Source organism: Pithys albifrons, chromosome 5, assembly GCF_047495875.1.
Source record: "Pithys albifrons albifrons isolate INPA30051 chromosome 5, PitAlb_v1, whole genome shotgun sequence".
Lineage (NCBI taxonomy): Eukaryota > Metazoa > Chordata > Aves > Passeriformes > Thamnophilidae > Pithys > Pithys albifrons.
The window spans coordinates 8098269-8125979 of NC_092462.1; the positions used below are offsets into that span (position 1 = coordinate 8098269).

General features: G+C 40.3%; 1 protein-coding gene across 1 annotated transcript in view; it reads right to left on the minus strand.

The window, feature by feature from the left end:
* Positions 1-27711, minus strand: part of TTC29 (tetratricopeptide repeat domain 29) — a 306940-nt gene that overhangs the window by 124983 nt on the left and 154246 nt on the right. The window contains exons 4-7 of the mRNA XM_071555080.1: positions 23742-23869; positions 22560-22653; positions 19830-19926; positions 16055-16138 (exon numbers count right to left, since the gene is read on the minus strand). Of these exons, the coding sequence (XP_071411181.1) occupies positions 16055-16138; positions 19830-19921 (176 nt within the window). The 5' untranslated portion in view covers positions 19922-19926; positions 22560-22653; positions 23742-23869. The remainder of the gene's footprint in view (positions 1-16054; positions 16139-19829; positions 19927-22559; positions 22654-23741; positions 23870-27711) is intronic.

The following is a 27711-nucleotide window of genomic DNA, read 5'->3' on the forward strand; positions in this document are numbered from 1 at the left end:
CAGGGGTGGGACTGGGGCTGGACTGAGAAATGTGTAAAGCAATGATTGGAGGGATCTTATTATAAAAGCCATAGAAACAAGAACTAAGACACATGCATGTCATCCTGTATTCCTGTGGGCTGTAGGCCCTGTGTTATTAAAGGACCTTTACTTTTTATCTTACCCTACACTAACGTGGCTCGAAGTCCTGTTTTTGGGGGGAAGGGTCATTCACGGCATCAGTTTGGCGAGCGAAAGGTGGAATCAGAGAATCCAGCACCCTGGAACCACGAGGGACTCCAGAGCAAGAAGTTTCATCCTGCGGGAATTCTCTACTGCCGGCACATTTTGGAGGGTTCCTTCAGTGACCTTTGAAACTCCTAACAACTGGGTAAGATAAAAGGAGCAGCTCCTTTGGGTATTTTTGCTAGCAAACTCAGGGAAGGTTTTTCCCTGGAACTGGGAATACGTTGGGCTGGGAGGTATAGCTGATCTGGCCAGTCAGTTTCTCAGCCTGGTGGGCAAAAGGGTGTTTTGCCTGGGTGAGGGACGGTTTGGTCCCTTGTTGCTTCGGGAAGGGCAAAGCAGAGTGCTCAGGGGTTTCATGTTAGCTGAATGCAGCTGGAAAGGAGAGGAATATCTCTCTGGCATTACATCACTCTGTCTTAGCCTGAAGCAGTAACATAGCACTTGGAGGAGTGAGCTTGCTTGGTATTCCTGAGGCCAGCAGTTCAAATCTGGGTGCTGAAAAGTTTTTTCCCTTGCCTGTAACTTGTCAGCATGGGTTGTATGCAATCCATGGAAGAGGAGACTCCAGTGGAGTCCCCTCTAGCTTTGGTTTTGCAGAAATGGAAGCATCTAACAAGCCCTGAAACATCTTTGAGAAGGCAAGTGTTACGAAAAGAGAAACGGTGGGAAAAGATCAAATATACAGAGCAGGGAGGCACCGGTGGCTTTCCCGAGGTTGCTCTGGCAAGCATAGTTACTGATAAGGCAGCCCTGGAAAGGGTGGCCAGAAGAAATGTTGCAGAGACTGCAGAGAGCAGCGTGGAGTGGGAAGCAGCAGGCTCATTTCCCTCTTCCCATCAGTCGGCCCGAGCTGTACAGGGGGAGGCAGCACCCTCCCTTCCCCCTTTCCCCACCTCTGGCGTTTCCAGCTATGCAGAGGCAGAGACAAGCGAGGGAAGAGCGGCAGGCACTGCCATTGCTCGGCAGCCAGCTTGTCCGGTACAGAATAACAGGGAAACCAAAGCAGTGGATAACACCAGGATTGTAGAGAACAATCTCCTTCCTGCCTTCCCTTCCCCTGTTCATAGCTGTGTGGGAGAGCAGTCAGTCTCGTGTTTTAATGAAGCAGTGGTTTGCATCTTGTCTGTTGTTGAAAAAGAGAATTTGTATCAACACCTCTGTAGTGAAGAAAGAAAAGCAAAGATAAGCTGGAGCCAGCCTGGTAAAAAGGCTAAGGCAAAGCTGAGTTTCTGGGATGGAGCGGCTGTCTCTGAGCTCAGAGAGCTGGGCTGGGAGAAGCCAAGACAAGCGTGGCTGTGGCACAGCTGCTTGGATACAAGGCTAGTCCTAGTCTGGGAGATTAACAAAAACAATAATCTCAACTTTCTAACTTACTTTTCTTTTAAAGACCATGAAAGGTCTGTGTTCCCAAAGGGAGAGAGAGGGAATGTTTCCGTTCCCTTGAGAAAGAAAGTACCTTTGCCACCTCCTGAGGAGGCAAAAAGGAAGGTGTTTTCTCTGCGTTCCCCTATCGGAGAAGGAGCAGGGAGAATTGCCATTGAGACCCCCTGTAAACAAATGAGTAACCAGAAGCCCAGCAGCTCCTGGGAAGGAGGAAACTCCGGAAACGGGCCGGGACCCCCAGAGCCCCCCAGGAGGCTGTCCCGGCGGATACGGGGATACACTGAGGCTGCTCCCGGGGACGCTGAGACAAGCGCATATGCAGCACAAGCAGAACCCCCTGGAGAAGCAAAGCTTGGCATAATAGCTGTCCCAGGACAGCCAGGAGCAGGTTCCACCAGAGCCGTGAAATTGACCTCTGCCAGCATCGCTCCACCTGGAGTGGCGAGCAGAGCCAGCAGCTGTGAGAGTGCCTGCAGAAGGGCGGTAGCCAAGCAAGCAGATAGAGCGAGTGCGGGGGAGGCAGCACACACATTCCCGGGACCGGGAGATGAACAAGCAGGGCTTGCTGGCCAGGCAAACGCAGCTTTTCCTTGGGCAGCTAGAGCAGCAAAAGGTCCTGAGGGTACCAGCGGAAAAAAGGTGCTTGTAACTGAGAGTCAGCTGCAGCAAGTGCAGGATCAGTCTCTCTCGGCCGTGGGCTGGTCCTCCGTGCTGGGTTCTCCCGCTGCTGAGAACAGAGCAGGCACTGGCTTTGCTGCCCCTTCAGCAGCTGCGGTGGCAGAAAGGAGGGTGAAGGGGGCTTTAGCAGAGACCGCAGGGAAAAGCGGGAAGGGGGAGCCAGCACCATCCCTTCCTCCATCTCTCGCCTCTGCCGTTCGTGACCATGCAAAGGCAGGGACAGGCGACGTGGCCAGCTCTGCCCCTGTCCGGCAGCCAGTGTGTGCTGTGCAGAGAGGCAGGGTGGAGAGAGCCGCTTCTGACACCGAGATTGCAAAAGGCACAGGAGCAGAGAGACATGGTCTCCTTCCTGCTTTCCCTTCCCTTGTTCGTGGTGGAGAGAGAGAAAAATCAGTGCTAGTTTGCCTTTTGTCTGCGGTTGGAAAGGAGGCTTTGTGTCATCTTTATAATGGAGAGTTAAGAGCAAAGCTGGGCCAAAGTGGACCCAGAGGGAGGAAGGCATCTTCATCTTTGCCTTCTCCTGGGAAAGCAAGGAAAAGAAAGTTTTCCTTGTGCTCCCTCACTAGAGATAGAGCAGAGAATGTTGCTATTGAAACTCCTTGTAAACAAAGCTTGAGTAGCTTTTGGGGAAGAAAAGGACTAGAACACTGTCCAGGACCCCCGATCCCGGGGAGTTCCACCCCCGGGACCGTAGAACTAACTCCTGGCAGCATTGCTTCCCTTGGAGCAGCGAGCGAAGCCGGCAAAGAGCCGGGTGGGCGGCACTGCACGGCAGGCCCAGAGCCGGGGGCAACACCGGCAGCGGCTCCGGACGCCTCGGTTTCTAAAGCAACAGAGGCCAGCCCAAGGGCCATCAGGGACGGGACCGTTCCCTTAAGAGCCAGCATGGCCCCGACAAAAAGGACCAAAGAAGCTGTGCTCAAAGCCAGTGCTACAGCAATAGCAGATGCCAGCATAGACCCAGGGTCAATACCTACAGCTGAGACCTTGCCCAGACCGACAGCGGGAGGGCCGTGTGTGACCCTTTCCTTTCTATCCCTGTCGCTAACAATCCCTACCTGCCTCGGCGAGCAAGCAGAGAATTTAAACACCTTGTCCTGGAATACAGGACTCCCCAGCAAGCAGGCAGGCAGCCTGATCATCTCAACTGCCTTGCCCAAGTGTGCAAAATTTCTAATTGCAGAAAAGGGGGGGCGAGTTCCTCTACCCCCAAGAGCATTTCCAGCATTTTCCCTCTACCCCTGCCATCAAGACCGAAAAGGGGGGAGCAAAAGAGTGATAGTGTCACTGTGTTACAAGCTGCCTGAACAAACTCAGTTCTTTTCAACTGAGATGAATGTTAAAGCACCAATTTAAGTTTAAGGAATCTCTATCTTAAGCTTAAAGATTCTGTCTGTGTTTGCAATTTTCTCATTTCCAATTTTAGAGAAGTCGCAACACCTGATACACCGAGACAGATTGGCAAAGCAAAACCACAGCTTTCTGTGGTAGTCTCTGTGTTCTGAGTTTGCTCTGAGCTGCTCCAGCTTGTAGCATGTCTGTCTCAGCATAGCTCTGAGGCTGCTGAAAACTAGGACCAGTGTCATACTGGTGCAAAATCAATCAATAGTTGCCACCTATGTATTTTTGTCTTTATTGTGAACTAACCATCTGCTGTGAGAATATGATTTTTTGCAGACAACCAAGAAGTCTGTCACCACCAGACCTGAAGGACATGCCTCTCAAGAATACAATCTGAGAGCAAAGTTGATGAAAACATCATTTTGCAAGCAGTGTGTAGAACAACTGTGTCTTCTCTTTAATTGCTGTTACATGTAAGAGAAATTTCTCTAAACCTGATTTGAAAATTCTACACGGAGGTGTATGATTGTAACTTCAAATTTGTTTATTTTGAGTTTGTCTCTAACGTCTTATCATCTAGTGTCTGTTACAGTGTGTGAAGCACTGAGCCTCGCAAAAGAGAAGCGAAACAAGTTCTGTGTGTCCTGTGTTACAAGACAAGAAAGCAAGCAGCTAGTCACAACGGTGCAGCTGAAGAATTAAAAGAACTGATTTAGTAGACTGTCTCATGAACGTTGAGTTACATCTAAGCCTGAAATCTTTGAAATGAACTGGTAACATCCTAGCTGAATAGCTTGTTTAAGCCATCTAAGTGATGCTTGTACCCTATTTTAGCCTAATTAAGTGAATTTCAGTCTTGTTCTGAAAACTTTTTCATGCTCTTATGTCTCTTGGATTTCTTTCAGCAAAATGATCTTTTAGAGACCTGCATTATGGCTCACAATATGTGAAGATGCCATTGTTATTTAACATGCTAACATATACAATTTGGCAGTGAAAATGCTTTTATACACGGAGGCAAGAAGCTCCTGCACAGCTACTCCGTGAGGTGGAGAGGACTGACTGTGGTCAAGGCAGGCTGTGGCAGGATGGTCTGACCTCGATAGGGCCTGAAATACACTCAGAGGATGCAAGCACTCTGTGAGGAGCAATTAGTAGTGCCAGGATGATGTTTGGTGTTGCAGAAACTCCAGACACACCTTGGTAGTGGAAAGCTCCTGATGGGCCTGTGCATTCGTGGCTAGCAGTCAACCTCTTCATGTTATAAAAGCTGAATCTGCTTTTTGTATTGTCAAAATGCGAGAATTCTGAAATTCGAGATTCCTTTAAAATTGCCTGAGATTTGCAAAATTGCACACTCCTAAAACTCAAATTAGCAAAATTTGTGAAGAGATACGAGAGACATAAGACATCTTACATACCCAAGCCTTGCCTATAGCTAAGGCAGAGAAACAACTGTTTCATTGATTCTTCATATTCACATAAGAAAAGTTGGTTTGCAAAATTATTAAATGGTCTAGATTTCCTTTTACTTTGCAGAAACTCCAAAAACCCATGAAATTGGACATTCCTGTTCCAGACTGAGAACTGTTGAAAGATGAGACACTGACATCTGCATGCTGACTAGAGTCATCTCAAGTACTGTCAACTAATTACACCACAGTGAAAGACAAAACTGTACCCCTGTGATACAGACTCCAGGACCACTTCAAAGATTAACAACCTGATGTCATCCTAAAAGACAAAATAGACTGCTTTCTTTGCATAGCAGGTTTCCTGGACTTACTGCAGGACAGAAGTCCTCTGCCCCTAGAACAAGGGCAACAGAGACTATTACTTTCTTAAATTACTTTTTGTATGTATTGTTTGCATTGCTACTAACCATGAATTAAGTTTGGAACTAAAATTTGTAATTGCATTTGGCTTTAGCCAAAACGCCAAAAAATTGCTAAATTTGCATTATGAATTTAGCTGAAATTTGAAATCAAAACTTGCATGTGACCCTAGTCACATATCTAAAATCCTTCAAAAACTGACTGCTGTATTTGTATTCAAATACCAGCAATTGATGAAAAAAGCAATTAGCCCTAATTGGCATTTTGATGAATGAAACAAACTTTGGAAAGTCCTATGAAATTCCAAAGACCTGGAGATTCCATCTCTAAAAGTAAGTCAATTGAAAAAACACTGTCATTGAAATTATCCAAAATCAGACCTCAGATGCTATTGCAACTTCAGAAAAGTCCAGAGTTTGTCTCATGTAGTACAAATCAAGTAACTCTTGCAAAGTTTCCACAAACCAACTTCATGGTTACTGAACCTAACCAACTCTTTAGTTATGTTTATCATTAGTGTTTTGCATTATAGCTAGCTGTAAAATTTAATACTATAGTTTTTGTTTATCTTTTTAGTGTAATGCTAAGTTTAAGTAGTAGAATCCAGACAAAATTTTTGAGTTTTGTCTGTTTCTAAAGGGGGGACTTGATGCCGAAAGGGTTTTTGCTCTGATTTTCACATTTTGTAGATTTTAGGAACACAGTAGTTGTAGATTTTTAGAGGGTTAATATTTCTAACAGTTTAAGTTTAATGCCTTTCTATCACTACCCCTGTCCCAGAACAGGGAGCTCAAATTCCTTTAGTTAATTAATCTTGTTTAGACTCCTTTCCAAGGTAAAGAGCTGAAGGATATCAGAAAGCCTACAGAATGAAACATAAACACAGGTCAGAGTGACCCAAAAGCCAGAATTGGATGAACTCCAAGAGACCTTTGTGTGCCTGAGGAAGAAGAGCTGATGAAGACAGAGGGTCCTGACGACCCCAGACCCAATTCCAGGGGGTTGGACCAGGGGTGGGACTGGGGCTGGACTGAGAAATGTGTAAAGCAATGATTGGAGGGATCTTATTATAAAAGCCATAGAAACAAGAACTAAGACACATGCATGTCATCCTGTATTCCTGTGGGCTGTAGGCCCTGTGTTATTAAAGGACCTTTACTTTTTATCTTACCCTACACTAACGTGGCTCGAAGTCCTGTTTTTGGGGGGAAGGGTCATTCACGGCATCACTGTTAGCCTCCACTTTAGAATTTTTCACTACTAAGGCTGAGAACTAAATTATATTGGGGTGGGGTGGATGCTTTTTAATTCCAAATTATTAAGTTGAAATGTCCTATTATAAAAAGAATAAAATCCATCAACCCCCCAAATGTTATAAAAAGAATTTCATATTCTAACTATAAACAAAAAATATTGCATGGAAATTTGTGCACATCATGAGAGGGAAAAACATCACTTGAAATTGACTTTTGTAACAATTCAGATTTTTTAAGTAAGAAAAGCTTCATGAAGCTATGCATGCAGAACTATTATTAGAAAGATGAAAATAAAGCATATATAAAAAATATGTAGGTACTTTATACCATATCTATAGGCACAATAACTTTCAGCATAAGCAATGCAGTATTTTTCATCTACTGCCTCACAGTCACTGGGTGTTGTCAAACCACACTTTAACCTAAAACATGCAATCAAAGGGGGATGCATAACCTGTCAGTAGGATCCCACAAAGAACACATATATTGAACTCCTTTCCTTTTGTTCAAAGCTACATAAAATGAAAAATTAATCAATTATAAACATCAAAGGATGACACAGAAAAAGTCTTTTAAAGTGAATGTAAGTACTGTAATAATTGAGAATCCTCATTAACCCAGAAAATGGAAATATAAATTTAGCAGTGACCTTTTGGAACGTTCTGTCTCTAAACACAAATGTATAGAAAATAGTAAAAATAAAGAAGAAAGTGCTACCCTGATAAAAATGTTCATCATACAAAAGCACACACATCTGTGATTATTTCAAGCATAATCAGAAAAAAACCCCCATTATCTTCATTAATCTCTCTGCTTTTCTTTCTAAATTAATAATGTTCCTTAACAAAATGCAATTCCAACCATATGCTATGGGCTATTATTTATCAAATTCAAGGGTTTCTCAACTTTCCTCTTTTTATATCAGAGCTGACCTTGTGGGCTGGAAAGCAGAAACGTCTGAGTTTGGAACCATTTCCATTTGACTTGCATGATATCAAAAAAGTTGTTAAATTTCTTTGCAAGTTTCTTTTACAGCATCCAAAACAGATAATCAGAATTATTTACTTTATCTTCTCAAGCTGATATGATTACCATAAAACCCTATAAAAGACTATGCACTATTACAGTATTGCTACAAACAATTCCCACAGTATTTCTGCTTTTGTTTAGGATATCTCTCATTCAAGTCCCCAGCTGAACTTACTCAGGAGTCTAAGGACAAATAGATCACACAGAGATTAAGAGGAAAGGAAGAGAGGATTTTACACAATGCAGAAGGCAGAATAATTTTCACTGTGAAAATTATTAGGAAGTCTTGATTTTTACTAAGGCAGATTAGACAGTCTTTATTTCAGACTCTTTTTGTGTGTTAGAGATGCTTCACCTTTAAGTTGTGTTTTCAAAATAGAAGTCAGTTGTGTATTGCTTGTACATTATCTTCGCTACTAAATACTGTTGAACTATTGAGAAATGAAAGCACTAGAAAACCGTAAGACCAAACTTAGTAAAAACAACAAGTTACATAAAAAAAGAAAAACTTCAGCTCACTGTGTTCTTCTTTATTAAAGTATGTCATGTATTTTATCTTTGCAAGAGTTTGATGAGTTTTTGCAAGTAAAATTCTGTTTCCTCTATACTTGCTAATAGTCATGAGAATCTGTAGTTTGCACCTTCCCATTAAAAATGTATTGTATTTTTTGAAATTATTCACCCCGCCTTTTATCCAGATCATGTCTTTGAAAGGAGGAAGTAGATAATAAATGGAATAATTCATGATTTCCCATTAAATATGAAACTTTCTTTTGCAGAGTTTAGAAAATGAAGTTCTACATAATGTACAGAAGTTGATTAGAACTTTTTTTAACCTTTTCAAGAAAAACCTTTCACATTACACAAATGCACAGAGAAGTTTCTTTAGGAAAGGCAAATCATTTGCTTCCCACACAGTTCTGTTCTTCAGATCACTGCCTAATTACAGTAAATAATATGCTTATCAGGCCCAAAATTTGCCAAGATCATTCATCTGACCAAAAAAGGATGTGTGCCTCTAAGTGCTAAAAATCTCTTTTTCAAAGTTGTTTAATAAACATTGAATCCTGGTCACGGCAAGCAAGATTGTTAGGAATTATTCAGACAGAAAAAAATACATATTTAAATAATATTGTGAAAGAAATTTAAAATTTATCATCTAGCTCACTAAGTGACTTGTGCCATCTCCCTTTCCACAACCAGCAGGGAGTTTGGGATGGAGTGCCTTAATCTAAAATTTCTTTTACTATGAAAGGATATATTTCTTTTATTCTGATTTACACTTTCCCATGGTTTTTAGTATCTAAAAGTGAAGAAATATCCCCCTAAAATGTAAATGAGTTGACACATCATTCCACCAGTTCTCAACCAGAGTAATGTGAACAGAGAGTCATAAGGTGCTGACATCTCCTATCCAAAGACTGCAGGAAGCAGAGCAAAATCTTGCCAGGACCTGAACATAAAAGGGAAAGAAGTTTATTTCTTTCTCAGTTTGTTGCTGTGTCCTTCTTTACATGCCTTGAGCTCTGCTCTCTCCCTCAGTCTTCATGGTGTTACACACAGAAGAAATGGAAGCAGCTCAAATCAATGCATCGCTAGAACCAAATACTGTGCAATCAGGGACTGAAATACAAAGGAAAAGCAGAATCTGCACCCACACATTGTCTGTCTGTGCCTGAAAGAGCCTTTTGTAAGCTTTTTAGTAACAGCAGCCACCCCTCCTCCTCCTGTGCCTCAATCCCATACCAACAAGATATTCCTAACTTGTTCCTGGCAGAGCCCCTTCCCTTCCCTCCAGATCCTCACTTAATAAAGCAGGAATTGTCAAATCCACCTTACAACATGAAATTCCCAAACCTAAATTAAGCGAGTTCAAATTGGGAAAAAAGCTAAAGATTTCAGGTTGGGAAAAAAGAAAACATGGCAGTATGATAAGATGTCAATGAAAAAAGGTCCCAATCTATTTGTTGAGTAAAAGATTTCATAGGTTACCCAAGAAGTCAGCTAACTACTTTATTTAGTAGGGGTGATAGCCAACTAAAAACTATGGATTTATCAAATCCCCAATCAGCTATTTGTGTTCAGCTCCCTTAGAGAACTGGCCTATCAATGCAAAAGACTAGAATATGAACAAATAAAGAAGAAAAAAAATCTAAATTTGAGTACTGAAACTCTCATGGTTTAAGTACCTTATAAACAGAGGATATCAGAAGAAGCCCAGTGTAGTAGTAGGACTTACTAGTCCATTATGGGTATGATGAAAATACAGAATAAAACACCCTTCAAGCTTGGTCTTCTCCTCTCCATCAGCCCACAAACCCCATTCTTCTCCCTCAGTGCACTGTCCAGATCATCCTGGCCTCTAAGCAGGTGAGAAGGTTTCTGCCTCTTTAGTCTTGGAGGACATATAGAGATCAACTGATAGAAAAATGTAAGGATGTAGGAAAGAAATAATTTATTTCCACAAACTTAGATCTAATTTGAATCCCTCATAAATTTTCCCACATCTCTTTTCCTTAACTCTACCTAGCTGATACTGAAAACAGCAGAAACCTGGGGCATGGGGAGGGGATAAATAATTTGTCCCTTTCAATCCTCTGACTGAGGAATGAAAAAATAATCTTTTATCAGATGGCACCAACAGAAGATTTAAAATTGATGCCAGTTCATTTCTGTTCTGGACTTGAGAGCTTACTGTAGAAGTGCTGCCTCTAAGACTTCTACCTCACTCTTTTTAAAGCTTTCAAAATTCCATAGTTCTCCAGTGTGGCATTCAGTGGTAAATGTACATATCTACTCCTGAGCTGGTCACCCTAAACTCTCTCTATAAGCAATGGAAAGAAATGGGTGCTTCAAAAGTAACATTTGCCTTATTCCAAAGCAGTTTTCTGAATCCTGAAAGATGGAGCTCAACTAATTGCATTCCTTATTTCCATTGATTATATGGGTGATTAACCAAGTCCTCTGGATCAGTTAAACATAGATGAAAATTCCTTTGCTCTTTTGTGGGGAAGGACAAAATTTATGAAAGCAAGGGATTGCCACTGTATTCATCAGTCATCATGCTAAAGCAAAATGTTTATGTTCCACTTTGCAGTGTACAATCTGCAAAGTAGTTTCATGATTGTTATTGCCAGGATTAGCAGAGATGGCTGACAACTGCTCGGGGGTCACAGCCCACTTGTGTTTTTCCTGTTCCAGATAATCTTCAAGTGGACCAGCCACTGGACAATTCTAAGCAGAACAACTCACTCTATCTCCAAAACATCTCACAGAATGCATATAAAATAATCTTGTCTCCTGCTTCAAAAAAGTCATGTCAGAGCATGTCTTTACTGACAAATTTACCAAGGCAAGCTTTCCATAACACACCAATCCACCACTCATGTGACAGAAAATGCAAATACAAATTTTCTGGATATCTAGGCCAGTCTTTACTATCTCTGCATAATAATTTAGATGTCTTCTGACTACCAGAGTCTTGAGGACACTAGAACTCCATCATCCAATTCAAATGTATTCAAAATTCATCTAGTAACATCACTAATGGGATACTTTTTTATTACTACTAAGCAAAGCTGTTCCTCTCATCAAATAGATTTCAAAGTCTCTCTTTCTAGTCTTTTTTCTGATGCCATGGTTGCCTTTGGACAACTCTCATCTGTATGAAGAAAAGAGAACTGGTAGTTGATCTTTCTGGCCCCAACAAAAAGAGCAGGAAACAGGAATTCAACCCTGGAATCAATCTTTTGATGAAAAATGCTTTACTTCACAGTTCACTGTGAACGTTTTGACTACTAGTTCAGTCATAAGGACTATTTTTAATTTTTACTGCAATCTGAATTTGAGCTGTTAACGACTTGGTGAGTCAAGACTAAGAACAGAAAGTATCAGGGAAAGCACAGTGGGGGGCAGTGGAGTCAGCCAACCTCCTTACAGAAGCCTAATTCTGTCTCAGGAAAGTGCTCACATTCTGCATTAACTGGAACCTTCACTTTTTTCCATTTCCACCTTTTTGCACCACATTCACTTTGTATTTCAAGCTAAAGCCTTTGAGAAGGAAGCAAAACAAAAATCAATGAAAAAACAATATCCTGTTTTAATACAGTTAACATACTATCTTTCTTAAGCACAATTTTTTCTCACACTTCTATTATATCAACCTGGGACAAAAAAATTATTACAAACAAAAAAACCCTGAAAAACATTTCCACATTTTTCCACATTAAAAAAAAACAATCACAAAAGAGATTATATCATAAGCACTTTTAATGGAATTCTTCTCCTTTGCTGAAGTTTGGAACAAATACTGTACAATACAAGAATAACTGAAATATTTTTTTTCCTTTCACTACGAGGCAACTAGTTTATCTTCATTTTAAAGAATATTGTGAAGTATATAATTTCAGGGAAGAACTTTAAAGGATGTTGCTTTTTTCCATAAATGTGATACTACCCAGCCATTTCTTTATTTAGAAGATAATAAATTTGTTGTCTGCCTAACATAACATAAAAAGGGTGTATAATGTTAAGCAGGAGTATGGTTCTGATGCCAAAGGGGTTTTTGTTCTGATTTTCACATTTTGTAGATTTTAGGAACACAGTAGTTGTAGATTTTTAGAGGGTTAATATTTCTAACAGTCTAAGTTTAATGCCTTTCTATCACTACCCCTGTCCCAGAACAGGGAGCTCAAATTCCTTTAGTTAATTAATCTTGTTTAGACTCCTTTCCAAGGTAAAGAGCTGAAGGATATCAGAAGGCCTACAGAATGAAACATAAACATAGGTCAGAGTGACCCAAAAGCCAGAACTGGATGAACTCCAAGAGACCTTTGTGTGCCTGAAGAAGAAGAGTTGATGAAGACAGAGGGTCTTGACGACCCCAGACCCAATTCCAGGGGTTGGACCAGGGGTGGGACTGGGGCTGGACTGAGAAATGTGTAAAGCAATGATTGGAGGGATCTTATTATAAAAGCCATGGAAACTAAAACTGGGGTACATGCATGTCATCTTGTATTCCTGTGGCCTGTAGGCCCTGTGTTATTAAAGGACCTTTACTTTTTATCTTACCCTACACTAACGTGGCTCAAAGTCCTGTTTTTGGGGGGAAGGGTCATTCCTGGCAACAGTTCCAAGAATTTGTCTTTACAAAATAATCACTGAGTTAACAATAAGTTAACAAAAGTACGTATATTTAGTTGGCAAAAGAAGGAAATCTAGTCCTTTGTTTTAAAGAAGTGCAATAATTACTTCTGGAATGGACACAATATTTAAAAAAAGCTACACACTGTCATAAGCCATTTCTCAGAACTTTTAAAATACAAACATCCATTGTCTGCTGAGCCATACTAAGCATGATTTCAGTACATGATTTCAGGTAGATGATTTACAGATAGGGCATTCCCTTACTTTATAAATTGATTTTAAATTACAGTTGATGCGTTCATGTTTTTCTAACTAGATTAGCACAGTACTAATATAACTGTGGGGTTAGTTTGTTAGTATTTGTTTGCTCTCAAATAATTTTATCAGATTATGGAAGAGCATTAATAAATTATATATAGAGAAATTTTTTTACTGCTGTCCTATTATCAGAAGTTAAAATTTCAAGAATTAAATATACACAGAACATGAATGTAACCTTTTGAAAGAGGTACCTTAAAGATCTCCATAGAAATAAACTGGAATACATATGATATTTCAGTTTAATCTTCTAAGAGACTTGGATAACTTTGAAAAACAGCATATTACAAAACTGTAAGGGAACACCCCACTTCAGGTAGGTATTGCAGAACAGATTATAAAACTCTCCCTTGGATGTCCTTGCTGGATTCCTTTTCTACAACCTCTAGACTCAGGGTTTGGATATAAAAAGAAAAAAATATATAGGCTGTTTTGCGTTGGGTTTTTTGTTCATTTAGGTTTTTTAATGGCAGTAAAAAGGCTGACCTGATCAAACCAGAGCTGCAAAATGCACTTTGAAGCCCCAAGGCCTTCCTAAAATATCAATGACTTCCTGTGTAATCACCACAGAGAGAACACTTCTGTCCCTTGCATGGTGTAGAAGTCCCCTGGGGCTGAAGGGTGAAACAGTTCCCTGGGAAGGCAAGTCAGTCTGCGACAATTGTTGCAGAGCAATGAGCAGAGCAGCCCTGCAGAGCTGGTGTGGGACTGAGGTGACAGAAAGTGAAGGTACTCAGTGCTCTCCTTGCTCCCTGAGCTCTCATACTTATTCCCTCCTCACAGAGCAACTGAACTACCCTTAATCCAGGGCAAGCACCTCTGTGAACACAGCATTTGCTCAGGAAGGATCTGTTCTTTACGGAACCAAATACTCACCAACCAATCTTGGTTTTCTCCTCTTTAAGCAGGGAGTATTTACAGCACTCATGACACCCAGCATGATCAGCAGCACACTGTGAACAAAAGAACTGCCCCACATCATGTGCACTGACAGAGCAGCAACAGGGCACTTCCCACTGCTTCACCTTCCTGACAATGTTGGGCTGCTCTCTCCCATGTGACCATGATAACAGAGTCCCTCCTACAGCAACAAAGGAACAAACTGAATTTAGCACACACACCAGGATGAAGTATTGAGAAGGTCTTACCCAACCCTATCACTGAACTAATATTTAGTCCATCACCTCAGGAAAGAGAAAGATATCTCACTTCAGGAAAGATATTGAGGGGCTCGAGCGGGTCCAGAGAAGAGCAACAAGGCTGATGAAGGGACTTGAGCACAAGTCCTATGGGGAGAGGCTGAGGGAGCTGGGGTTGTTTAGCCTGGAGAAGAGGAGGCTCAGAGGTGACCTCATCACTGTCTAGAACCACCTGAAGGGAAGTTCTAGCCAGGTGGGGGTTGGTCTCTTCTCCCAGGCACTCAGCAATAGGAGAAGGGGGCACGGGCTTAAGCTCTGCCAGGGGAAATTTAAGTTGGAGATCAGAAAAAAACTCTTTCCAGAGAGAGTAATCAGGCATTGGAATGGGCTGCCCAGAGAGGGGGTGGATTCACCATCCCTGGAGGCTTTTAAACTGAGATTGGACGTGGCACTGAGTGCCATGATCTGGTAAATGGACTGGAGTTGGACCAAGGGTTGGACTTGATGATCTCAGAGGTCTTTTCCAACCCAATCGATTCTATGATTCTATGAACCTAGTCTGGGTTTGAAAATAAAAGGAGTGGGGTATGAGTTTTCTTTAAACAGATTGCTCTCCTACTTCATCAGATCAGATGCATTACAATCCTTGTACTGACTGTCATAGGAACACTTATCAGCTTTGTCATGTTGCCACTGTAAAAATAAAAGTGAATTGGACATGTATCAGAAAAAAAAGGAAGTGTGTCTGCTGGCTGTGTCACATGGTATGATTTTTAGGACACCACTAAAGGTATTTCCTCTAATCTCAAATTCTGTAATTTTCTAGATTTTTATTAGTAAGTTTTTAGAGAAGGCTTGCAGGCACATTCTTAGGCTAGGAAGTAGAAAAGAAGCACATTTTGCAAGAAACTAGCTGGTCGAATTCCTGTCTGATTGATAAAATGTTTTTATGCAGCAAGGGTGATCTTGCAATATTAATTGTTCAGGTGCCTAGGGCCCTTCTATATGCATCTTTTTATTATTTAAATATTGAAATAAATAAATCAGCTCACTTAAGGAACCAGCAATCCAGATTTGTTAGAATTCTTTCATTAATTTTGATGGTGCTGAACCTCAGATCTGTTAAAAGACTGCAGAAGAATAAGTCAGTCCTAGTCTCTTGTATCTTCTAAATGTAAATACCTCAGCTGTAAAAAATCAAAAGTTATCTAGATTTCTTTCATTCACTGGGTTTTTAAATAACTAATGGGGTATTAAATGCTTCACTACAGAAGTCAGCAGTTGGGGTTGGCTAAATAGTAATTCAAAATTACAAGAACATGTATGTCGGTATACTAAGCTCCCACCCCAAAGGAGATATTTCAGGCTCAGAAAAAAAGAAGAGAAGAAGACAAAAAAAGGCAAATACAATTTCAATTATAATTATTGACACAATCTTGATACAATAATAATGATATAAACGGGATATAATTGGTAAATACACAAATTAGCAAAACTAAGGATGACATTTAAATGCTTTGATATATTGAACATTAGGAGAAATGAACCATCATTATTTAATACCAACTTCAATTTTTAAATGCCAAGTTCAGCTAAAAAGGGTAGGGCCCAGGGAACTTTAAATTTAAATGATTATGATGACTAGAAACAAAGGAAACAATAAACTTATGGATGTTAAAATGCCTCGAAAAAGCCAACTTACGCTGCAGCTTCTTGTTTTGACAATCCTTTGATATTCTTTGCCAAATAATCATCTATGCCATCTTTGTCTTTGATCAAATAAATCCTAAATTTAAATGAAAAAATTAAAAGAAACACTGTAAGGTGCTAACACAGACTTCTGCAGCATGTATAATATATTATCATTGCCAAGTAGAGCTAAATACTGAAATATTGACAAAGTAATATATCAGACATTCTATAAACACATACAAATATCTTTTAAATTTTTTGGTCTGTAGCTATTTCAAATCTTTATTTCTAAAAGCAAACAGAGATGGTATTAGCTTTCAAGGATCTGGCTGATATTTCAGTCTAAACTAGAAGAAATGATGTATTAGATAAATCAATAATAATTGATTAAGTTGTCCATATTTAAACTGTTTCCTAAACCAGAACCATTACATTTTTGCATTATTGGTATGGACTAGAGTGGTCCAATCTATTTTTCAAAATTAAAAAACACCAACAAATCAACAAAAAAATTCCCCAAATCCAACTTAAAATGTTTTCCTTGGTGCAATGCAATGTTTTAATACTGCTCTTGACTTTCCACAGTTTAAGCAGCATATTGCAAAAGATGGTCCATTAGGGGGGTAATCCAAAGGGCTTTAAAATGAAGAGCAAATTTCAGGATGCATGGATCTAATTTTAATATTGGAACTGTGCATCATTTCACCTTTCACTTAAGCCACCACTCTTTGCATCTCCGCTCTGATACACAAGAGATGCCTTGAAAGGATAATATGCACTTACTGACCATAAAGTGTATTTAAATAGAATCTGAAATCTTGACTGTAGAGAATATTATTACTTATAAAACTAATGTGAATTTATTTTTATTCTTCTGTAAAAGAGCATAAAGATTGTCTGGTTAATCACTCAAAGATAAAAGAAATTCAGCATTAGTGTTCCACATAAATCTATTACTTTCCTCTTTCTCTGTCTGTATTACACCGCTGTCTTTCATTACAGTGATGAGAGTAAATTCTTTTCATAATGTTAACTAATATAAGCATCATGCTCCTTATTGCTCTGAGAATACCAAAGACACTTCATGAAGTTCATTTAAATGAAAACAAAATAGCTAAGCAAAGCAGAGATATTTTGACATATCTGTATTTAAAACAATGTAACAGTGAAAACTTCCGTCACAAACAGTGCATTTAAATTTGTTCCAGAATTTGCTACTGCTGAGCAGCACCAGCAGAGGTTTGTGCTTCCAGGCTGCTCATACAACACAAACCATATGAGTTGTGCTGATCTTGCTAAATGTACACCTATGGATATTGCCATAAAAATTCAGTCATAATCAATACCAAAATGCAAGCAAAATTTTAACACCAAAACAGTCACAATTTAGAAAGATATGTAATTTCATTTCGATCATGAAGATAAGGTAATTATTGTTTATTTTAAACTGTTGTGAAACATAGTTCAAGACACTATAGGTCTATATGATGCAGCAAACCTGAAAAACTGTATTTCTGTGCAAATAAATACGAAATATCAAGTAGACAAGACAAAAAAGCGCTGGCTGACTTTCGTACTTCAAGGTTGCAAAAAGGAGATTTCTGCACATCAATAGCACATGGACAACACATCAGATACTTGAGGAGGGGTAAGTCCAAACTCCCAAACTGAAACAGTGAACTACAACAGCAATTGCCAGGCATCACTATCATCTTGGTGCAAATGTATCTGCAATTAAAAACCATCTCAAACTGAAACAAAGGAAAGCCTGATACCTTCTAATTGTCTTCACAAAGGTATTTTAACTAAAAAAAAATATGGGAAAAGTCCTCAGAAGCATATATAATTTAGACTGTCACTTGCCTTATAGCCAAGGTATAATTTTCTGACTTCTCATTGGTTAACATGCTAAACTTAAAGACAACTATAGCCAAGGGGAAAAAACCATAAGCAAAAACTTGCAAACTAATTGCTGTTTACATCAGTTCTGCAATAACACCTATTGGACCAATGCAATTACTAACATGGTCACCCAGCATAAAGAATTGAGCTTTCTAAAAATAATAAATACTTATCCTGGTGGTTATTATAAATGATGTTAATGTAGCAATAACACAGAAAATACAGGCAGATGATACGTAGGAAAAAAACACGCTGGAAAATTCCATCAACTCCAAAAAATCATAAAATGGCTTGTTATGTGCAATGAGAATTAAAACCAATACAATTAATTTACATGAAGGACTGAGACTGTGAGTTGAAATGAACATTGTTTCTTCATAGAGAATTGAGGTGAGGATGGTCCTGGCTAAAAGACATTCTTTCTTTTCTTCCAGAAGTTGTCACCTGTTTTTTCGAAGCTGTTTTAGCCTTATTTCTTCAGTGTTTCCATAATGACTCACTATATTTCATAAATAGTGAATGAAAAAAGTCCACTTTATCTGTAAATTGACTCCTATTTAGTTTTAAATCACTCACTAATAAAGATAAATATATTTTAATCCGATGGGCATCTATCCTAGAAATAACATTTTGACCATGTCTTCCTATAACTGTTTCTGTTATCAGTCTACACAGGAGAAAAATAGCTATTTTATAGAATGAAATTTAATGATAAACACATCTGGCTCTTAATCAAAGAATGGAATGGAGTTGTGTAAAGTACCAAACTGATTCTCATGTAACTTTCCACCCCAGTGCCTATTTTGTCAACTCCAGCTTTCTCAAAATCTCCTATCACACAAAATGGCAGAGCTTGTCTTGTTCTCATCACTAGGCATCTGCTGCATGGTTTAGGCCATCACAGAGCCAGACATTTCTTCTCTTCAAATAGCCACAGCCTCTACAGCACAGCTGCAGGAGGATCTCCTTGAACACGAAACTCCCCAAGTACAGGGAAGAAACAGGCCTCTCACCTGTCTCTGGAGTGACTTCTCCAACAGTGCAGTTACTGGGAAAAGTGTTGGGTGCAGAACACAGCTACAGCCATAAAAGATTTAAAAATATAAATGGTAAGACATGTCCTTATTCTATCAATGTGTGAGAGGACACCTCTCAGTATGAGCCCCTCAGAAAGACTGGGCACAAGGTTACAATGTTCATAGATCCTTCCTGCTTTTAGATATGGACATGCAGCTCCTTAGCACTGAGACAAGCCAGACCTTTCAGCCAAAGGCTAAGGGGAATGCTGGGATCAGGGAAAAAAAAAAAAAGAGGAAGAAGAAAACAACCACAACTCTTTCTGAAATGGAGGCACTTCCAGGAAAAAGAGCATAGCAGGGCTGAGAAGAAATTGAGAGACCAATACTCACTGTGAGGGATAAAAAAGGGGAAATGAGTGCAATGGAATAGAAAAACACATAGGTATGTGCAAGAAGAAGATGGATCGTGAGTTAATTCTCTCAGTGATTAAGCACAGTATAGTTTTTCAAGCCAGCTTTATTAATTATATTTTGAGAGTTGCAAAACTGCGCCCAAATGAAAAAAAAATCTTGTTTTTTCATCCAAATAAGTATATTTTTAATGACCTACATTCATATCAATGCTAAATGAAAATCACTTTCTAAGGCTTTTGAAAGGGTTTTGAAGAATTGGATGAAATACCTTAAACAGAACACATTTTCTGGTTTTTTTAATTATGAAACTTTCCTAAGAGAGAATTTCCTTGCCTGTGATTTTTGTGGTTTTAAATATTGCAAAAAAGAAAAAATAATTTGCAACCTCGGCGAAGCTGCTTGAAGGTATTCACAGTAGAAAGGATGCTTTGAAAGAAAACAGGTACATACCTTGCAAAGTCTAATGGGGGGCAAACAGTCTGCTTTATGAACCTGGGATGCTCTCCTGGGCTTTGTAGGATGGCTTGAGGCAACATATTCATTTTAACTAAAACAAACAAACAAAACCAACATTAGTTGAGACCATGTCTTCAGAGCAAAGCAGCTTATTCTTGTTCTGCTTCCCAGTCCACTCTCTTTTATAACCAGTAAATGTAAACCCCAACTCCAGTTCCACACAAACCTTTTCAGCATTATTCAGTAGGACACAATGTATAGGAAGGGTCATGACCTAACTTCCAATTGTTTTCTCCGTTTTAATCAGGTGCTTTTGATTTGCACAGGGACAGCTGATTCAGGAACGATACTTGCATGGGATTCCCTGTGCTTACTCAAGCTATTTAGGTCCAAATATTAATAATATTTTATAAATGATGGAATGCCACAACAGTCACTGTGTTAGTGTTCAAAATCCTACGTAATCGTAACAATCTTTTGAAGAAAGAATGTAAGTAATGCTATACTTGCAACACAGAGTTTTACTTAAAACAAAAGCCAAAAGCCCCACAGTTATGTAGAATCGTCTAGCCTGTCATCTTGAAGCACATAAATGCTAATAGGACTTTTTTGTCATATAGAGCTACTGTGTTTTTTCCCCAAGTATTCAGTCTACACTTCCTACCATTAAAGTTTCAGCTGCCAGTTCCTTCATTTTGCATGTCTGTGATCTGAGGACGTTAGCAGCAGGAGCACCCTTACTTTTAAATTTGGTTTAATGTAGGTATTGCATGCCCTGCTGGTAGGCCTGAAGGCACAAACTTTTAATAGGGATGGAAAAACAGAATAGAGTAAGAAGGAGGAAAAGAATTTAACTATTTGCTACATTTAGTGGAAGGAAATTTATTTTATGAGAAATAAGTATTAGATATGAATCAATTTGTTACTGAATGCTCAGCATTAGACTAGCCAATATTTTGTATATTAACCTTTCTGGGATCAAAAGCCATTTCACTGATGCAGTATTTAGCTGCAGTTATAGTGAAGTAATTTTAAAAATTGTGTTACTTAGAACTGAGTAACAAAAATACAATTATAGGTTGAAAAGATGACAGGATAGGATATTTCTCCTAAGTCAGTCTTTTAGGGCCTAGTATAATGATAACATTTGTTACAGAAAGAAAAAGAATATTATTTGTAAATAAACTAATCTGCAATCAGAAGCAGCAAGATTTTACAGAAGAGTATCATGGAAAATAAAAAAATCAATAGCATAAATACCTATGGGTAATTCATCATTATAAAAGATTTCACTTCTCATAGAGAATGACAGGTTTGTATATAGAAACTATACAGAAAGGAAAATCCGTTTTTAGGAAGATGCTGTTCAGTGAGAAATAGTAACTAAACTTTGGAACAACAACAGTGAAGCCCAGAGAAGATGCAAAGCTTTGTGCAAGCCTCTTTGTTTTGAGGTATTAAGCAAGAAAAAGAAAACATACATGCCTTAATGGCAGCTGATGATTTGGCAAAGCAGTGGAGCTGGCTGGCTGCACCCATGGGGCAGACAAGGCAGGGAGAAGAAGCTGAAAGGAGATCCCAGTAGAGCCACTGTGTCCATGAAAAGCTACAGATGGGGAGCTATAATCAGTGGCCTCTCAGGCTCCAGGCTGCACCCACGGGGCACCCGGCATCTCCTGGCTGGCTCACACGCTCCAGCTTCCCACCCATAGGAATCAAGTCCATGGGAAAACACGCTGTCTTGCACAGAGGTCTCACGCTAACATAAGAGACACGTGCAGACACTTTTCTCAGTACATTACTGCCTCACAAGGATCAAAACTACTGCCCTGACTCCTATTTCAAACTCAGAGCTTAGGAAAGATAAAAACCTCCATATTAATGCCAATTTAACTCTTATTTTAGAGGTGGGAGGTTGTTTACTGAGTGAAATGGAGGGTGTATTTCCCCAATTTCTGAGGTAATTGTGATTTCTTACAAGTAAATGACATATGACAGAAGGCATCTGCAACACATCCTTCTATTACAGTCATGTAAATTTCGTTGCCGATCATTTAAAGACTGCTAAGCCCTTTACATCTTGTATGTGTGTATGTATCGCTCTGCTTCGTGAATGAAGATTTGGGAAGGGCTCTCCGTACGTGGCTGTGCCCTTCGAGCCTGCGCAGTGGATTTTTTAGGTGAGCCTCAGCGTGCGCAGAACTGGCCCTACCCTTTAACTCCTCAGATTCATCTGCCACGACCGAGCGAGCTTGGATGGTAACAGTGAAGTCCTCGGGACTAGAACCTACAGCCCCCGGTATTTCAAGGAGGTCTCCCATCCAAGTACTAAGCGGGGCGGACCCTGCTTGGCTTCTGAGATCTGACGGGATCGGGTGTCAGGGAGGCATTTACCTGCCTCTTTACATCTTACTCCTTTATTATAAAGCCCAAGCCACATCTCATTTACTCAATTAAACACCCACAGAATTCAGTGCAAGACGAGGTGGTGCAATTTGTTTCCAAAGAAGTGCTCTGTTGAACCACACGATGGAGAGAATCTCCCCACGGGCTGGGATCGCTCCAAGGCGGTGGCCGTGCCTTTTCTGTCACCTTTTAGTGAACCTGCTGGCCACACTTAGCTCTTCCCACGCGTGTTCCGAGGCACGCCCAGACCCAGCTGGAGGCTGAGGGTTTCCCGGGATGGGAGCAGCCGAGGAGGTAGGGATGGTTACACAAGGCTACCTTTGCTGTGGAGCTGCTGTTACCCGGCACCTCCTAAGGCGAAGCGACATCAGGGCGTGACAGCACAGGCTGGCAGACACGGCGCTTTGTATCACTGAAAGTAATAAAGAAAATGGATTAAAACTTTTGGTTTGAAATCTATAGCCAGCGTGAGAGATGTTGTTTGTTCCACGTAACCTGGAAGCGGCCACGGTCCCAACCCGGCCCATATCCCGGCTGCCCCGCGTCTGTGGCTCTGGGAATGCCGCCTCGCGCTCTCCCTCTTCCCACCCAGCTCCCGGGACCCTCCGGCTTCTCCTTCACCTGCCGAGCGGCCCCATCCGCGGCACGTCCTGACCCTCGGCGGCCTCTTTACGAATAAAATATAAATCCCATTAGCGGGAGTTGCCCGGGGAGCGGCTGCAGGACGCGCTCCCCGCGGCGCTTCAGCGCGGTCCGGGACGCCGCGGCCTCGCCATGGCGACGGGGCCGGGCGGCGCTGGGGGGGCCGGGTGGCAATGGGGAGGCCGTGCCGGGCCGGGCCGGGCCGTGCCGTGCTGGAGGGGCTGGGCTGGTCGGCGCTGGGGGTACCGGTCCGGGCCAGGTCGTGGTGGAGGGGCAGCGCTTCGTCCGGGAGCCCCCCGGGAGGAGCCAACCCGGCCATCCCCTGCTCCCCTGGGAGCCGCGGAGGAGGCTTTTAGCCCGTGGAAAACATGGGAGCAACGCGAGGCGTTGGTGTGTTTTCTTGGAGTCCGGGGGAGCTCCGAACGAGTTGGCCCAAACGGAAGTATCCCACAAGGCTGAGGGAATTTGTGAAGCTGGCGAGCAAAGAGCCAGGATGATGTTGTATTGATAGCTAAGGAAGCGTGGGCAGCCTCGTAGGTGACAGAGAGCAGGCTTCCTTCTTTCACAGAATCACACAGTGGGTCAGGCTGGAAGGGAACACAGTGGTCCAGCCACCCTGCCCAACCAGCGCCATCCCAGAGCACATGGCACAGGATTGTGTCCAGATGGTTTGTGAATGTCTCCACAGCCTCTCTGGGCAACCTTTCCAAAGTGTCGTCAACTACAGAGAAGCTCTTCCTCGTATTCCGTGGACCTTCCTGTGCATCAGTTTCTGCCATTGCCCCTTGTCCTGTTGCTTGGCACCCCTAAGAAGAGCCTTGATGCATCATCCTTGCACCCTCCCCTGTAGATACTTACAGACATTGATGGTCCCCTCTCTGTTGTCTCTTCTCAAGGCTAAACAGACCTTCTTCAGTCCTGTATTCATCTTTGTTGCTCTCCATCCTTTCAGAAGCTCTGATCCTCTCCAACATCCTTCAGGGCTTCTGAGCAAGGGGAAAGAGCAAGTAGAAAAAATACCAGACTGAATAGCCGAGTGACCCAACATGAAGATGTTTGCTTTGTGGAAAACATTGTCACTCTCTGTTGATGAGAGCCTGCTGCTTAATTTAATGTCCCAAAGGAGCTGTTCTTCCAAGAAGACTTCTAAGCTGTTCTTCTGAGGGACTGGTCTGCTAAGGAGTCAAGGGGCTGATCAGAAATGGAAATCTTCAGAAGGAACAAATGAGCTTTTGAAAAGTGCGCATTAAAACTATAAGATAAACCCAGCTGGGATGTTACAGGACACAAAGAGCAGACATTTTTCAGTAACTTCTCTTTTCATGTTGGAAACTTGACACCAACAGAGGAGATCATTTTTTAACACAGATTTGACCTAGTTTTTATTGCTAAAACCGTTTGGAAAACAGGAATGTCAAAATCAATTGTTATAATCTGTTTTGGAAGGATCAAGTGGACAGAAAGCACTTCAAAAGTGGCATTACCTGTTTCTGAGTTGATGGCAATTAGAAGCAAAGGATCTTGAAGGTTTATGGGTCAGTGTTCTAATGGATAAGTTAGAAGCTGACAGGGGACTTAGCTGATATCAAATCACGCTAGAGAACTGCATGACCTATGCCTTACCCACCTACAATATATAGGGAAGGCACTGCTGTACTGAGTGAATTTCAATCTGAGTGACATATGCTGAAGGTCTCGTGCTGCCAGTGTTGGAATGTACTTCGAATTTCAAATCACCTAAAATGTCAATTTCCTAACTCAAAAAGTGTTGCATCCAACACAGAGGAATTCTGTATTAGATCTCATCTTGGCAGATGAAAAGGAATTGATCATAGGACTAAAAATTAGCCATAGCTTAGATGTAACTGATAATGATTGAATCACATTTTTATGTCCAAACAGAATTAAGTCCAAACCAATAATACATATACTTAATCCTTTGAAAAGGCTAATTTTATAAAGGTGAATACTATTATCAGGTAAGACTGCTGGGAGAAGAAATTTAATCTGAAATGGGAGAATCATAATTGGAAATGGTTTAAGAATATTGGTGCAGATACCCACACAGCCATAATCCCACAACTAAGGAATATGTTTGCTCAAAAGCCAGGGTGGTTTCCAAGGCAAACATCTGTGAAACAGAAGGAGGAATGTGGTGTCATACATATACACTGAAAGGTAGGAATGGTAGAAAATTACTGAGAGAAGTAAAAGGTTATAAGGGAAATATACAGATGGTCAATAGAGATAAAATGAGGAAAATGGAAGGTTTTTGCAAGAATAGAACACAAAAAATTATCTGAATAGTGAGAAGACTATTAAGGATTGAAGATAACAGCTTAGCCATAATTAGTGACAAACTTTGAATGTTAAACATATACATTCTTCTGTGCATTTGGGAAGATGGCAGCTGCTGTAATTATGTTGTATAGTATGGAAGAGTTTTCTATTCAAATGATAATGTAGGAGGATGGTTCAGCTTCAGTTACTGAAAGAAAACTGTCATTATAGAGTTTGGAATTAACATGTCATGAAGTTGCATGCTCCATCAATGTTCATATTAGGAAGTTCTTGGAGCACTAAGACATTTTTAAGGAGGATAAAGCAAGTATTGTTTTAATACCTCAAAAGAATAAATGGGATAATATTAGTTTATTAATGTGACATTTGTCACAGGCAAAATGCAGAATAGCCAATGTAAAACTCACTTAACAAAAAATTGTAAAGAAAACGGATAATTCCAATTAGCATGGGCTTCTGCTCAAAAATCCTCTATGTCCTGGCAGAAAATTAGAGCCTGGCAAACAGACTTTGTTTTCTTAATGAGGCTGCAGGTTTTGCATATTGATGTAATTTAATTAGACTTCAATAAAACATTTTACTTATTATCATTTTGGGTTTTGTGTGAAATACTTCAGTGACACAATTATTTGTATCCTGAATGTAAACTTACAAAGAAAACTTGTAAAAACTGAAAATATAAACCAGCAGATTTAAAATTACTGGTAATATTCTGCAATGATATCTGAAGCACTTCACAAGCAGACATTTACACCATGGCTACATCTTCTGTGTTAAACATATATAATTCATTTGACTTGGAAGCACAGTAAGATTTTATTTTTATGGAGATGTGTTCAAAGGATCCTGCATGCCAGACAATATGTAACTTAGAGAGAACACTCTTTAGCAAAGAATCAAAGGCAGTCTACATCTATATAGTAATATGAGGAGGCAGTAGCCTTTCTGTGGTTGAGGATGGAACCAACTCCTATTACATTGCTGTGTTGTAGCATTAATTTAATTGGCCTAGAAATATTTGGCCTGTGAGTCCTGAAGGGAAAGGCTGTCTATGCATGGAAAAAAATAACTTCAGTTGCTAACACTTTTTGTTCCTATAATTAGAGTAGGTTCTCTTCCAATTCTGTAAGCAGTGATAATATCCAAGGAAGGATAATATTTTATAGCAGATACACTTTCCAAAAACTATGTGAAGAATTAATTTGAGCTAAAATTGATTCTCAGATGTTGGCATACTTAAAAATGTAACCTAAAGAGGAAAGCAGTGCAATGTATTGATCATTTTGAGTAGCTGCTACCCTTAGAAAATATGTTTGTGCACCTTTAATGGTTATATGAGAAAGAAATTGCTAATACACTCTCTGTGCTTAAATATGGCAATGCATAAAACTTGCCAGAACATATCTAGGCATTCTTCAATACTGAATACTTGAACACTGCTTATCAAAAAAGAAAATGTTTTGACTTCTACCTGGTCCCTGTTGGTTTTGATTTTCCTGTAACTTGTTAACCTATCCACTGCAGAAAAAACCCAAACTGAACTTTCCCCACTCCTTCACTTTAGAAGAGGTGAAAAAGGGAGAGGCTTGGTAAAAGCTAAAGTGATCTTGGAGAAAAACATAAAGAGGAATAAAAAGGAGAAAACATCATGGTGTTAAAAATACAAACCCAGGGAACTGGAGAGTGGCAACACTGAGCAGGTTAGCAGGCAGCAATCAGTATACAAAGAGGTACCAAATGCACAAAAAGTATAAAAGCTTGCACTTCTGAGATGAGCATGTGGCTTTGTGGATCAGTATGGAGCCCAGTTCTGCCATGTGCGGATTGCCAGGTACTGGTGATGCTGCAAAACTTGCTGGTCAGGTACCAGCATGAAACTAGGACTTGAAGAAGGAAGCAGGGCAAAAACAGAGCTCTCACAAATAGGAGTTCTGGTACGTGTAGCAATTAGGAAAGGAAGGCTGTGGTAGGCAAGATGTGGTACTGCTCTTTGTTATAGCAATAAAGTATTACTGAATATAGAAGTCACTTTCCCCACAAGAATCATCTCTTTTACTTTCAGAAGCAGTTGGAATACACAGCTAAGCTTGAGGACTTGCCTCTGCTTTTTTTCTTTATGGAAAATGCATATTTTGATCAGAATAATCAGTATCATACTGACTAAAGGTTTCCACTGTTTTTCTAATGCAGCACTTGCAACCTCTTTAACCAACTTCAGGAATGTCTCTACATCATGTATCTCCTTTTTCAGCTTTCTGTTTGAGTGATGAGATGGAGACAGCAGTGCTGATGAAGATCAAACAAACTTATGTGTGGAAATTACTGTAAGGATCTCTAGTCTTGCTATTCATTATATACATATTATGCATAGATATACTAGATCAATGTCATGTTCCAGTGATGGCATAACTGGATTCATGGTAACCTAACATATCTCAGAGGTGTCTAAATCAGTGTTTCTTTAACCTGACAGATGTGTATAGCATACACAAATGTGGCATTGTACAAAAGTTTTATTGGCATTTGC